At 30.4% G+C, this 15033-nt stretch overlaps 1 protein-coding gene across 3 annotated transcripts in view; it reads right to left on the reverse strand.

The window, feature by feature from the left end:
- The window catches only part of LOC111718072 (mitogen-activated protein kinase 1), a 30156-nt gene extending 21414 nt beyond the window's left edge, over window positions 1-8742 (reverse strand). For 2 of the 3 annotated variants that reach the window (XM_023493564.1, XM_023493562.1), the window contains exons 1-5: window positions 8653-8742; window positions 6634-6730; window positions 6262-6280; window positions 5061-5110; window positions 3801-3869 (exon numbers count right to left, since the gene is read on the reverse strand). In XM_023493564.1, coding sequence (XP_023349332.1) covers window positions 3801-3869; window positions 5061-5110; window positions 6262-6280; window positions 6634-6730; window positions 8653-8729 — 312 coding nt within the window. In that variant the 5' untranslated portion in view covers window positions 8730-8742. Of the gene's footprint in view, window positions 1-3800; window positions 3870-5060; window positions 5114-6261; window positions 6281-6633; window positions 6731-8652 lie in introns of all 3 variants that reach the window. The other variant, XM_023493563.1, reaches the window with a different exon arrangement.
- Between the last annotated feature and the right edge of the window lie 6291 nt (window positions 8743-15033).

The following is a 15033-nucleotide window of genomic DNA, read 5'->3' on the forward strand; positions in this document are numbered from 1 at the left end:
AACAGAATTTAGTTCGTAAAACCGGTTTAATTCTGTATTTGACGGATTTTCATAGTTGGAATTTGCACATTCCGGGTTTTGATGAGAATAAGACCCAACATGAGCCTTATTCTTCACTAAAACCAACCAAGGTCGGTTTTATTTTCATTGGGCTTAACTCCTTAAGTCGAGCCTAAGATCTCGCAGCTGTCAATCACGTGACACAAGCTGTCGTCAGAGTTGGGTCTAATATTGGGTCTTAAGACTCGAGTCGAAGCTTTTAAATCGCGGGCTCAGTTGTCTATAGTGATTTGTAACCTGGCTTTTGGCAACGTACAAGGCAATTTTTTTAAGCTAATTGTATTGTGCTTATCAACATATTTTTACGACGTTATTAAATCTCTAAGGCAGCAAAATTTGTCGATTGATAATATCAGTTATGACTCATAAATCATTAATCAAAAGTGAACATAAAAAGTGAATAATGTACAGAAGGCTCGCAGTGTTCTACAAATTGTTTAATTTCTTAAAAAGAAAAAAGTAATTTTCATAATTTTTTTCCTTTTCTGAGAATGTTTAGCAATTTAGCATGCCTAGAGAGATTAGAAGTTGTGAATACATGTATTCAATGTTGATTCAGGGCCCGAAACTTAAAATAGAGTATCGTAACGAAACCCAGTATCGGAAACCTGGTTTCATGAATGGGGTCAGGCAGTTTGTAGATACTAATATTTTTGTTTAATAATATTATTACATGTTGTCGGGTTCTTTACATTCTTTTTTCGTTTTCTGAGTTTTCAGAATAAAATCTACGTAAACGCATGGACCCCGAACAGGAAACTTAAGAGTTATGTTTAACGAAACTCTCTTAAATTTCTGATTCAATGCAGAACTAAACACAGGGTAATAAATATACTTGGGTTGTGTAAACTACAGTTATATCATACAAATATACAAATCTTTTACAGCGATAAGCAGAACAAAAAATGAATAGGATCATGGCCGGTGTTATATCCATACTTCATTATATTTTATATTGTTACAAAGCAATAAACACTTATTAAATAAGTAATTTAGTGAAGTAGGTCTTTTTTAAACCCACAATTCCTCTGTCTCATGATCATTGCACTTTTAAAGGTTATACTTTGATTCTAAAAGGTGTTTTCCTATTACAGAGATTTCTAGAAGCACTCTCATTTTTGACACTATCACCGTAAAATTTTGTGACTTTTAATAAATAGTAATTTAAAGGATTTTTTGTTAATTTTTTTTTGATTTACAGGGGTAGGGTACAGGGCGGAAAAAGGTTATATAAAATAATATTTTTTGGGTTAAAAAGAGTTGTACGTTAAATACTGTATGTAAATACTTTTTCCAATGAAAAGTATTACCATTCAGATAATTCCATGTGATGTTTTATTTATTGTATACAATGTTTGTCAACAGTTAAAAGAAATATTGAATGAATTCACCCCTCACAAATTTAATAACATAAGCACCTTAAAAGTTTATATAACAAACTTTCATCTTTTAATTATTAGAGTAAACATCGTTAATCTATATAATTATTGATTTCCTTTATACAAATATTATTTTATAACTTAAAAATTTCAATAGTGCGTTACAAATACGTTAATGAACTTGAATAACGTAAACACTTGGAAATATAGAATCAAAAAATAGAATTTGAATCTCTGCCCAATGTTACAATACAACAGTCGACATTAAATAATACTTAAGTGCGTTAACGGAAAATGTTCAACAGTTGTTAACGGCTCAAGTCGTTAACGGATATGAAATCGTTAGTGGTGTAGCCTTTATTTGTCTTTAGTAGTATTAACGGCGTTAACAGTTTGTCAAATAGGGCGCTACGACATCTGCTCTATTTCCATTTGCTCTATGGTCATTTGCTCTATGGCCATTTGCTCTATTAACCATTTGCTCTATAGCTCATAGATCACGACGTTTGCTCTATATGTCATCTGCTCTATACATCAATTGATCTATGACATAACACGTCATTTGCTCTATAAACATTTTTATGACTGTGATGATCTATGAAAGTTTTAGCAATGGCAGAACAATTCTGCCTTCTATATTCAAGACATCTCCAGTTCTGATAGACACTCTGTTTGTTTAGAGTAGAATAAATATAGTTTTCACCACATATTAGGTTTTTTTTACCCCTCTTATTATTGAGCAGTCTCGCTGTCATGATGGACTTTGAAGAACTGATGAAAACTGCAATTTGCGAATTTTCCAAAAAAAATTCCCGCATTTCATTGTCAAGTTACGCTCCAATAAAAGCTATTTTATAGTGTATTTTTATGTTATAGAGCAAATGAAGTGTTTAGTCATAGAGCAGATTGAATATAGAGCAAATGACGTATAGAGCAAATGACGTATAGAGCAAATGACGTATAGAGCAAACGTCGTGATAGAGCAAATGGCCATAGAGCAAATGACCATAGAGCAAATGGAAATAGAGCAGATGTCGTAGCGCCGTCAAATAGTTATCGGCACTAGCAGTTGAACTATATTTATCCTATTCTAGATATCCAAATCAACTATATTTATCCTGTTCTAGATAACCAAATCAACTACATTTATCCTATTCTAGATATCCAAATCATCTAAATTTTTTATCTAGAATAGATAACCAAATCAACTACATTTATCCTATTCTGAGGAGAACCCAGATTCTCTCACGGCTGGAAAAACTCCAAATTTCTTTAATCAAAATTCAAAGTTTTTTTTTTCTAAAAGTGGCTAATCCCTTTCGTTAACGTTTTTAAAATTACAGGTTTATGCCATTCGTTAATGGACTCTTTCGTTAATTTTCGGTTACCGTTAACGGATTCAGGAAACATATTCTAATTTTAGCTGCCGGTCAGAAAAGCTTGATGAGCTCCGAAACCATATTTTGGCTTGATTGATTCAGTCGTTTCGTACAAACGAGCAGCCAACAATATAAAAGAGAATATAAAATGAGCATATATGTTGTGGGAAAAATAATTCTTTCTTTGTTGTGTATAGATATTTATTGTTTATATGTTTGTCTGGACCAAAGCCATATTTTCAATCAAACTATAATCATTACTAGCTTGGGAACCCAACTTTGGCTGAAAATCTAAACTCTACCAACCCAAATGTTTTAAATGAGCCAAAGAACATTCTTTTGGTTCTAACGAGTTCTAATCATAATTTTTAAATAAAAAAATAAGAATGTACATAAGAACCCATACTCGTTTGTACTGGGTTACCTTACCAACAAAGAAAGAGACTTTTCGGACATGGAATAAAATTTGAGGGTTTGGTTTGGCCTTTTGATTTGAAAAAAGTCTATTTAATGATTAGGAAATACAAAAGTATAATTATGAAGTCTGAGATAAGTCTGAATAAATTCTCATCCTTTGTGGATATATGAAGTATGAAATAATAATCGTATGTCCATAAGAAACCATGATCTGCACATAAAACTGTGGAATAAGAAGACGACATTATAGCATTTCTGAAGTGCATTTTATGTTGTTTAAAGTGGTTTACATTGCATAACTGCTGTGCCTCCTGTTCTATGCGCTATCAAAAGTCATTACTTGAGTTTAAAAGCCGACTTCTTATTCCATGGAGTTTTCTGGTTATCACTGTACATGAGAAACCATAATCTGCATAAAAAATCCATAATCATATGTACATAAGCAACCATAATCATTTGTAGAAAAGAAAATATAATCATATACATGTATGTATCACAGTACAGTGTACACGAGAAACATATTCTTTTGTACAATACAAAATATCTCTCATAGCAGTACGTTTACCTGGCAATACGTTTGATGTTCAAAAGGAGAAATTTTCTTGATTGCAACTTTTTCTTTCAGCACATTATCCTTAACATTTTTTTAAAATCTATTTTTCGAATTATAAATACCATTTTATCTATCAAAACTTATTGAAACTAAAGTAGAATTTTGTTTCCTTGTAAATCAAAGTAATGCACACTTAATTTCAGTCTAATTGTCGACATTTTTTTTTCGAAAAAAAGAAAAATGTAAAACGCTAAAATTTTTAAAAACTTTTTGCCGAATTTGGAAAAAATTTTCAAACCTCGAACTTACCGGGAATACTTTTCTGACTCAGCGAACCCTGTGACAGCTTAGATTAAGTTTGAGTCAAATCTTTTTATCGGTTTTGATGCTAAAACAAGGGTTTAAACAACCCTGTGACGGCTCAGATTAGGTTTGAGTCAAATCTTTTTATCGGTTTTGATGCTAAAACAAGGGTTTAAACAACCCTGTGACGGCTCAGATTAGGTTTGAGTCAAATCTTTTTATCGGCTTTGATGCTAAAACAAGGGTTTAAACAACCCTGATTGTTCTAGCGTGGAAAACTATTTGTTGAATTATGTTTAAACCTAAATTGACGTCAATCTCCTTCTATAGTTCATAGATTAATTTTATTCATTGTAAAAACTATCTACGACTGGATAACAGGAAATATTTAATGTATGTACGTTTTTTCTTTTAAGGAGTTAAATCCGTTTTTTTGTAAAAAACTTCCACGAAAAAGTCTAAAATTAAAATCTTTGATCAGGACGCACTTAAAAACTGCACAATTATGTTTATTTAAAAATCATACATCATCTTGAAAAGTTTCTGATAGAATAATTTTTAAATGTAAAGCAGAAAATTCAATAAAATAGTCTCAACATTAAAACGTCTTTTTATTTTCAGATGATAAGATGATTATGATTCTAAAAGAGAAATTACAAATTATCATTTTTTTAATGGGTTTTGTAAATATGAAAAAAAAATATGAATGATTTTAAATTATTATCTAAAAAAGAGATAAACAAATTAAATTTTAAAAATCATAAGTCCTTCATCAAAGAAATATATCAATTTGAAAGCTTTTTCATCCGATAAGATTAAGAAATATTATGGACCCTATGCTAAATATATATTGTTTGCTCTTGCCAAAACCATTGAAAAAATATTTAACCTTGAATGAATGAATGAAAGGATGAATAAAAGGATGACAAAGAATGAATGAATAAATAAATGAATCTGAAAATAATTTACCTTTGCTTCAACCACTGTACCGTAGGCACCTTCACCCAAATACTTTAAATCTAATTTCATAATTTCATAATTTCATAATTTTAAAACTGCATAATTACATAATTTCTAAATTTCATAATTTCATAATTTTTTAATTTTATAACTGTATATAATTTTACATAATTTCTAAATTTCATAATTTCATAATTTCATAATTTTAAAACTGCATAATTACATAATTTCTAAATTTCATAATTTCATAATTTTATAATTTCATAGTTTTATAACTGCATAATTACATAATTTCTAAAGTTCATAATTTCATAATTTTATAACTGAATAATTACATAATTTCTAAATTTCATAATTTCATAATTTTACAGATGTTCAGGGTTCTTCAATTGCGAACTCGATTGTTTTGTGTTTTTTTTTTAAATTGTTATTGGGCGGCTAGACGAGATTTAAACATTTTTAATTTGATAAGATTCTTGTCTAAAGGTTTATGAAATACATTCAGGTCAAATATTATCTCAGTCTATTACATGAATATGAATCTTGTCTAAAGGTTTATGAAATACATTCAGTTCAAATATTATCTCAGTCTATTACATGAATATGAATCTTGTCTAAAGGTTTATGAAATACATTCAGTTCAAACATTATCTCAGCCTATTACATGAAAATGATTCAAAATTAATAATGAACTGCACAAGGACAGAGTTTTCAAGGAATTTTTATTAATTGCTATTTGTTTATATTTTAAGATCAAAGGGTAAAATCATCCATATAAAACAATTTTATTTCCGATAAAACTCCATAATTTTTTAATGAATTAACAGTTTTTCGAGTTTATCAAATCTAAATATCTGCAACTATCAATGTAAACTAGACAGAAAGGGAAAATCAAATTGACATTACGGGTTCGACTTTGTAACCTCGTAGCTTCTCTAGTTTGGATTAAACAAGGACGAGAGAAGAAAATGTACCGGATTCGGTGACTTTTAAGAACAATTTGAACATATTTTTTTCTTCTCAATATCTCTTCACTGAGAGAAGTTGTGATTCAAATATATAATATTTTAATTTTAAGTGAAGTTTACTTTAGTTTACCGCAATAACATTTTATTTTGAATTGAACGAATAATGAAGATGCTAAAATAAAAATACTTTTCAAAAAAAAAGTTGGAATAGTTAAAGTCTGGGTTAAATTATGAATATGTTCCTGTGTATCTCGGTCCAACCTGAAATAGAAAAATTATTATGAGTTAAACCTAATNCCCGCCCCCCCTCCTAGTCTTTTACAATTTTCTAACTTTTAATTAAATATTTCATTTTGACATATTTAACATTTTTTTAATTTTGCAAAATTACAGAGATCAGTCAGCTGCATTTAATTATCTAATAATCAGCTATAAAAGTAGTATATTAATGATCGATAAAAATAAAAACTAATCAGTGCAGTTTTTATCGATGATTTATAAAAATATTAACCTTATCTTTTATTAAAATTCTAAGTAAATCAATGAATTAATAATTTTGATTTTTAATGAGTTTTAAATATCTAAAATTGACTCAATAAAAAGTATTATCTTACCTTGTACTCTTTTCCCTTGACTTTTTCAACCACACTCCCTCCCAGAAGAAACTGTCTTTTCATCAGACTTGGAGATACACTCCCTATACTTTCAGCACTAAATATACACTCCCTATACTTTCAGCACTAAAATATACACTCCCTATACTTTCAGTACTAAATATACACTCCCTATACATTCAGCACTAAATATACACTCCCTATACTTTCAGCACTAAATATACACTCCCTATACTTTCAGCACTAAATATACACTCCCTATACTTTCAGCACTAAATATACACTTCCTATACTTTCAGTACTAAATATACACTCCCTATACTTTCAGTAATAAATATACACTCCCTATACTTGCAGTACTAAATATACACTCCCTATACTTTCAGTACTAAATATACACTCCCTATACTTTCAGCACTAAACATACACTCCCTATACTTTCAGCACTAAATATACACTCCCTATACTTTTAGCACTAAATATACACTCCCTATACTTTCAGTACAAAATATACACTTCCTATACTTTCAGCACTAAATATACACTCCCTATACTTTCAATACTAAATATACACTCCCTATACTTTCAGCACTAAATATACACTCCCTATACTTTGCACTAAATATACACTCCCTATATATATACTTTCAGCACTAAATATACACTCCCTATACTTTCAGCACTAAATATACACTCCCTATACTTTTAGCACTAAATATACACTCCCTATACTTTCAGCACTAAATATACACTCCCTATATTTTCAGCACTAAATATACACTCCCTATACTTTTAGCACTAAATATACACTCCCTATATATATACTTTCAGCACTAAATATACACTCCCTATACTTTTAGCACTAAATGTACACTGCCTATATATACTTTCAGAACAAAATATACACATCCTAAATATCGACATCGGTAAAAATATCTATTCTTTCTCTCAAAACGTTTTTGTCTACAGTAGGGCTGGGCATCATGTCTACAGTAGGGCTGGGCATCATGTCTACAGTAGGGATGGGCATCATGTCTACAGTAGGTTTGGGCATTATGTCTACAGTAGGGCTGGGCATCATGTTTACAGTAGGTTTGCGCATCATGTCTACAGTAAGGATGGGCATCATGTCTACAGTAGGGCTGGGCATCATGTCTACAGTAGGGATGGGCATCATGTCTATAGTAGGGCTGGGCATCATGTCTACGGTAGGGATGGGCATCATGTCTATAGTAGAGCTGGGCATCATTTCTACAGTAGGGCTGGGCATCATGTCTATAGCAGGGATGGGCATCATGTTGAGGTCTGTTTTAAAACATTCTAGGTTATTTGACTATTTTAAGAGGCTTTAAAAAGATCTTATATTTTTTACCTAATCAAAAATTGTCAATTCGGTATGTTTGCTTTTACTGCATTTTGCAAAACGTCTGCTTTAAAAGAATTGTTAAATCATTTTGATAAATCGTCTTCGGTTAAATTCTGTGTTGAGAGAAAAAATTTGGTTAATGAAATAAAAGCAAACTTCTGGAAATCTCAGATTCTTTTAAAGCACCTCTAACTCAAAAACAAATTTTGAATGTGCAATAATGGGCCTCAAAACAATTCCTATCTTTAGTCTGGATTCCCCAAAGAAAAAAAGCCATTATGGCGTTTTTCATTTTTAATATATATTGATGAATTTCAATGGAATAATGGATTTTTAATGTTCGTATAATTCTTTAAATAAATGATAAATTTTCATGGGATAAAAAAGAAAAAAAAAACGACGAAAAAATGTGATTGAATGTCAGTTTTTCTGCATATTAAATTAAAAACAAACCATAAAACCCATTTTCTATATTTTTCAACATTATATAGCCGTATTTTTCGAAGGCTTGATCAAATTTTCCATTTTTTAAAACTTTAAATAAAACACAACAGACGAATTTGTGGATTCACGGGTTTTCTTGGAAACACTGTAGCATAATGATGTACTTGAAAAATTGTGTACACATAAAAAAAAAACATTTTCTTCGATACCTTGCCAAGGGAGCTCTGCTAATATTTGAGGGAGCGTCTATTGGAGGACTAACATCCATCCTATCTTCGTCAGACATTCTGTAAAATCTGAAATCTAAAATTGAATTATCTATTTACATCTTTTACGTGACCCTGAATGTTTTGTGGATGTTCAAAATTTTCAAAAATCAAATTTTGTTAGAGGCAATATTTTGAAAACAAACAAACAATCACCCAGACAAGCAAAGTATATATAGAGATTTCTATAAAACGATAAAATAGTTAAAATTTTGATCATTCATAAACCTTCCCTGGGGTCCCTAGATGTCCCACAAAAAATTTGGGCCCGACCAGTTCAGCCGTTTTGACGTTTATTGGATACAAACAAACAGACAAACAGACAAACAAACAGACAGACAAGCCAAATTTATTTATAGATATATATATATACTAGCCTTTAGTGTTTGTGTGTTTGTATCCAATAATGTCAAAACGGCCCTTAATATTTTGTGACAAAAACCTGGACCCCAGGGAAGGTTTATGAATAATCAAAATTTCAAAATTTTACTTCTAACAAAATTCTATTTTTGAAAATTTTGAAAATCCACGAAATTTTTTGATAAAATTCGCGAAATTTTTGTTTGTTATAGTTTTAAATGTATACAAAGAGAACATGTTCACAAGCGCCCTGAAAGCCTAGTTAAAGAAATTTGTAATACAAGGCAGTTAGGGTTTCCGGCTCTTTTTAAAAAAAAATCTAGCTTTACATGATGCTTTTCAAACTGCCATTTTTTTCTTCGTTATTATTAAATCATAAAACTAAAAATTTGCGCGATTTATTTCTTTAAATAAATGGATTTCAATTACTTCTAAAATCGTCATGGTTATGACTAGGTCAACTGGACCTACCCTACCCCGGACCTGGTCACTGTGAGTTACAACAAAAATTTTGACCCTATATGTTCTGCCATTTTGACGTTTATAAGAACCGAACACAAACAAAAACAAAAAACAAGCCAATTGTACAATGTATTTATGTTTTATATTACTTCACCGATGTTAACCTTTGACTAGTATTGACATTGTTTATTTATTTTCAGAATTTTGTTCATTTTTCACTGATAAGACTTAAGTTAGTCCCACCTTACACTGCCAATAACGGAAGATAAAAATAAAATAAAAGATTTATTTTGTTAAATCCAGCATTTTAAAGTTTAGAACTTGTATCTTTGTCTGAAAGAAAAACATTCTGGTTGTTAATTCTGGTAGAAATAACTTTATTGCCTTTTTAAAATAATTTTCATAAATATTTCGACAAATGTTCTCTTTTTTAGTGAAGAACAAATACTTACTAATCAAAGAGTTTTAGGAGACAAAGAAGAAAAACACGTGAATTCGGTATCTATATTATTTTACAGATGTTGGGGGTTGAATTAATTTAGTAAAAGTGCATTTGCAATATCTATACATGCAGTAGGAACCATGTTCAATATGTATACATGCAGTAGGAACCATGTGCAATATGTATACATGCAGTAGGAACCATGTGCAATATGTATACATGCAGTAGGAACCATATGCAATATGTATACATGCAGTAGGAACCATGTGCAATATGTATACATGCAGATATAGGAAACAGAAAATGGACAGATTATCCGATTGGAAACAGTATTTTATATAGATGCTATATATTTATATATAAATATATAGATGCTATATATAGATTATAATTATGGCAATTGAGAGATGGCTTAACGATATTCGACTTCTTAAAGTACTTTTAGTCTAAAGCATGTCAAATTAAGGTAAATATTTATTAATTACTTAAAGTGAATCCTTGTATTGAAGAGGTATTGAGAAAACACAATCTTCTTTTGTCAAGTGGAGCAAGGGTCGTAATTATTTTTGTTGAAGAAACATTTATTAGAAATTAACATTATGTAACACTCACACTGTATTCTAACCCTTATAAGCGCATCTATATTAATAGTCACATGCGAGTTTTAATAAAAAAATAAATTCGATAATTTCAACAGTTTCCAGAAATTTTTCAACAGCAATTTTTGCCTTGGTGTACCCGTAAATCTAAATTATATTTTAACCATTCAAATTGTTTTTTAAGAAAAGGTTCCAACGAATAATCTGAACAAAGGAACTATATTCTCTTCATGAATAGTAGTTGATAAACTTCAAGTATTCATTAAAACAGTTGGATAAATATCTTTTCACCAGTAAACAGTTTGAAATGAGATTATAAACTTTTAATATTTAAATATTAAATTCTTTGGTTTAATATATTATACATAAACGGTAAAGCTACTCTTCTAAGGAGTGATATAAGCTATAAAAAATGAGAAGAGAGAGATAGAGAATAAATTACAAAAGAGACAAAATTAAATATTAAAAGAAAAAAAAGAATGAAGTTTAACACAGAAAAAAAACCCACAGAATATATGAAATTATTTAAGAAACAATAAAATTCATAAAATACAATGGCTGGGGTACATTATTAAGGCCGGAAAACAAGGCAAAAATGGAAAAGAAAAAGGGGTTGTTAAAGGGACTGTTCACGTAATTTCAAGTGATCCTCAATTGATAGAGTGGCATGTCCGATTCATGAGGGTACCCTTTAGAATTCCTTCTATGATCAAGTCTGAATTAGATTTCTATGATTTGTTATCAAAAACTGATCATTTTCATTTGTGGATTTAAATACAGAAAAACGTGATCTTCAACATTATAGATCAGATTAAGAAGTCAATTTACCGGGTGAATCGGGCATGCTCCTATTAAATTTAAGTGAGGGTACCTTAAAACTAAGACTACAGCCCCCGTAAAGAAATTATAAAAATGAAGTTAAACTTTTAAATAAAAAGGTTCTGTTAACGAAAGAATAATTAAGAGTAAAAGGATTAATCCTAATTTGTTTCTCTTCATTAACCACAGCAATGTAAGCTTAGACTTTACACATAACATACACACCTCTTTTATGTACATTCTATATGTACCAAATATACTTATTAACTACAGAAAAACATAAAATATATATTTTTTTTATAAATCTAGAATTATTAATTGTCGAATCATAACATAAATTTTAATTGTACTTACCGGTACAACGTTCTAATTAAATCCTCTGTACATAAATATACATAAAGTTTACGCCTGGCACTGTGGTACTATAGCTTGAGACTAAAGACTAAAGAGTAGAACGGCCTCTATTCCAGCCTCTAATAGTATTCTACTCAATGCCTCCGCTCACAGATTTCTCTCCGAGGAATAAACAAAGATTGAAAAATGTTTGGTATTAAACTGTATTAACTCGCATGCACAAACAAACTGTATATTTTTTCTCTCAAAAATGAATGAACAATTGGAACCATTTCTTCAAAATATGGGTACAAACGTTAAATTGAAAATAAAAAGTATCTGCCTAATTAATATAGACCAGTCTCTACAAATCATAATGCTTGAAACATGACTGCAAGAAACACAGTTATACTATAAATATATCTTTACCTACTATTAAGTAGACAAACTATGAGTTAGAAGTGTCTTCTCATTTTCTATTTCATCAAGTTTTCTTTTTCTTTCAGAAATAATGCTTATTCACTATTCAGCTTAGGATGGTATTAAAAAAGTTTTGTTTACAAACTTTAAATTGAAATAAAAAGATTAAAAACCATGAATGTTTATACTACACTTTATTTGAAAAAAACATTTCTATTCCACTCTGGGCCGTAGTAAATTTGAATTCGAACAGGACCTGCCCAGTTTGTACCGGACTGCCATATTCTGTACAGTACGTCGCCCTAACCAAACTAACATCGACAGGGGTCAATTTTCTTGGCATAGTCCATTCGGAGGGCTAACTATGACAACTCCCATGGCGCGTTCAGACTTTTTACAGTACCCAGCCTAATCCTAGGCCTATTTGACCGACCCCACTGGCTTAGTCCACCGTGATTCTAAATTTGAATACACTCTTTATTAAAAAATTGCTTTCATATACCGTTTCAAGATCATTTTCTGACATGCAATGTTTTATTTTATTTCGACATGCATAGTTTTATTCCATAGTTTTATTTCATTCCGACATGCATAGTTTTATTCCATAGTTTTATTTCATTCCGTCATGCATAGTTTTCTTCCCTAGTTTTATTCCCTTGTTTTATTCCATAGTTTTATTTCATTCCGTCATGCATGGTTTTATTCCATAGTTTTATTCCCTAGTTTTATTCCATAGTTTTATTCCCTAGTTTTATGCCATAGTTTTATTTCATTCCAACATGCATAGTTTTATTTCATTCCGACTAAGCTAGTTGGATAAGTAAAATACGCCTATGATAGACCGGGTACTGTAAAAAGTCTGGCCGCGCCATCAAAGTTGAAACCGAGCCTGCATAGAACAGGGTAGGGCCGGTACTTGCCGCACGTCACAGAGGCAGGCACACGGGTCAGTCCGGTTCGAATTCAAATTGACTCTAGTCCACAGTGACATGCATAGTTTTATTTTATTCCTAAATGCAAAGCTTTATTTGTTTCCGACATGCATAGTTCCAGGGCACTTTAGATTTAGTTCACTTATTCCTTACATTTTAGAATTAAAAGAAGAAAGAAGACTTCGAGAATTCAAATGTATTTGGTTCCCATTTTTTTTATTCTTCATAATACATTTCTTCGCTCATGTATATATTTGTATATTTATTTATATGGTAGCTTTATTTAGAAACGATTTTTTGCTTTTAAATTCTATTTTTTAAAAAATTTCACGGGCAACACCGGACACTTCAGCTGCCGGGCATACCTCAATGCATGTGCTCAATAGCGGATAGATCAGGCCTTGTTTTTTTTTGTGGTAACTTGCATGAGTTCAAGAAAGTTTACAGACAGGTCTGAATTTAAAAAATGTTGCTTGAACATAGGTTTGAAATCTGCCGTTAATATATAAAATTAAAATCTATCGTTTTTATTTTAAAATATACTCATGTTTAGATATTTCACCAACATAAAAGTTAAAAACACGCGCTCTGCAAACCTATATATGAAATAAAACATAACAATTACTTGCAGTATAAGTACGATTTACATAAATAAGATATTTTTACCTATATATAGATTTTGATTAATGATTAATATTTAAAATTTCAAGATTTTAAATGTCATGACCCCTAGACTTAAAGTTCAGTTATATTATTTTAAGCCTAAAATCTAATTGAATACTAATTTTACAAATTCCATTTCTCTTACTTTCCTAACCGTTAAAAATAACTGCTGTGTCATGATTAGAGGAGTATTAGGTACCAGGTAAACTGCAGTTGACTATTAACTTTCAACCATGTTAAGTTAAATAACTATATTATTTGAAAGAAAAAGACAACATATCCGACGTGATATGATCAAGACGATTAAATTTATTTTAAAACTTCTTTAAGTAAGAGATCCTCTAGAGTCTAGGCAATCAGTAAAGGGATATTGAAATTATGTAAAACTAACTGAAAGTGACCTGCGTTGCCCGTTAAAAAAATACATTTTCGAAAAAAAATTATTATTTTAGCATATATGTCCAGCCGTTTCGTCCGCTATAGCTAGCATATAACTATAAATACAAATATATTATTGAGCAACGAGCTTTATTATATAGATGGCAAAAAAACAATTTTAATTGAAAATATTAAAGAATTAATTCAGTTTCGATTAAAGGACATATGGGAATCGGGTGTAAACATATTTAAAAAATATTATTATACGCTTTCTTTCGAATTCACAGCCGAGCGAATCTTCCAGAGCCCGCGATTTTTAAAAATCGTGAAACTAAAACTTGGGTTAGTATAGGGATAGGCAGTTTAGACTTACCCTACCCTACCCTATGCATCAAATAAAGATTTTTTTTTTGCTAAATTTGTTCAATACTATTAAGTTGAAAAATGAAAAAGTTTGAGCGTTTTAGTGTTAGCCGTTTTAAGTTTTAGACAAAAAACCGGTGGGGGGGGGGGGGTCGATAGGGTTTACACCGCATGCCAGATTTTAGAAAACTTCATTATCAACCATCATTAGTTTTGATCTACTTGGTCTTAACCTTATAAAATTGTTGCTCATAGTTTTATTTATAAAACGACGGTATGTCTATGTATTCCAAATACAAAATGGAAGTTTATACTGAAAGTTTTGATCAATCTTAGCTGATAACTTTTGAATGGAATATTCTTAATACCGATCAGTTAATTAATCTGGAGATTAATAACATGAGGAGAAAAAGCATTATTTAATCTGGATATGAAGAAAAAGAGAGGATCAAGCATTAATCTCGATATCCACCATTCTAAAGTTTTCAGCTCTGATCTTCTGGGATACACTTGAACCAGAAAACGTTGTGTTCATGATTCAAAAATGAAGTTT

This window comes from Eurytemora carolleeae, unplaced genomic scaffold (assembly GCF_000591075.1).
Source record: "Eurytemora carolleeae unplaced genomic scaffold, Eaff_2.0 scaffold1023, whole genome shotgun sequence".
In the NCBI taxonomy this organism is placed as follows: Eukaryota; Metazoa; Arthropoda; class Copepoda; order Calanoida; family Temoridae; genus Eurytemora; species Eurytemora carolleeae.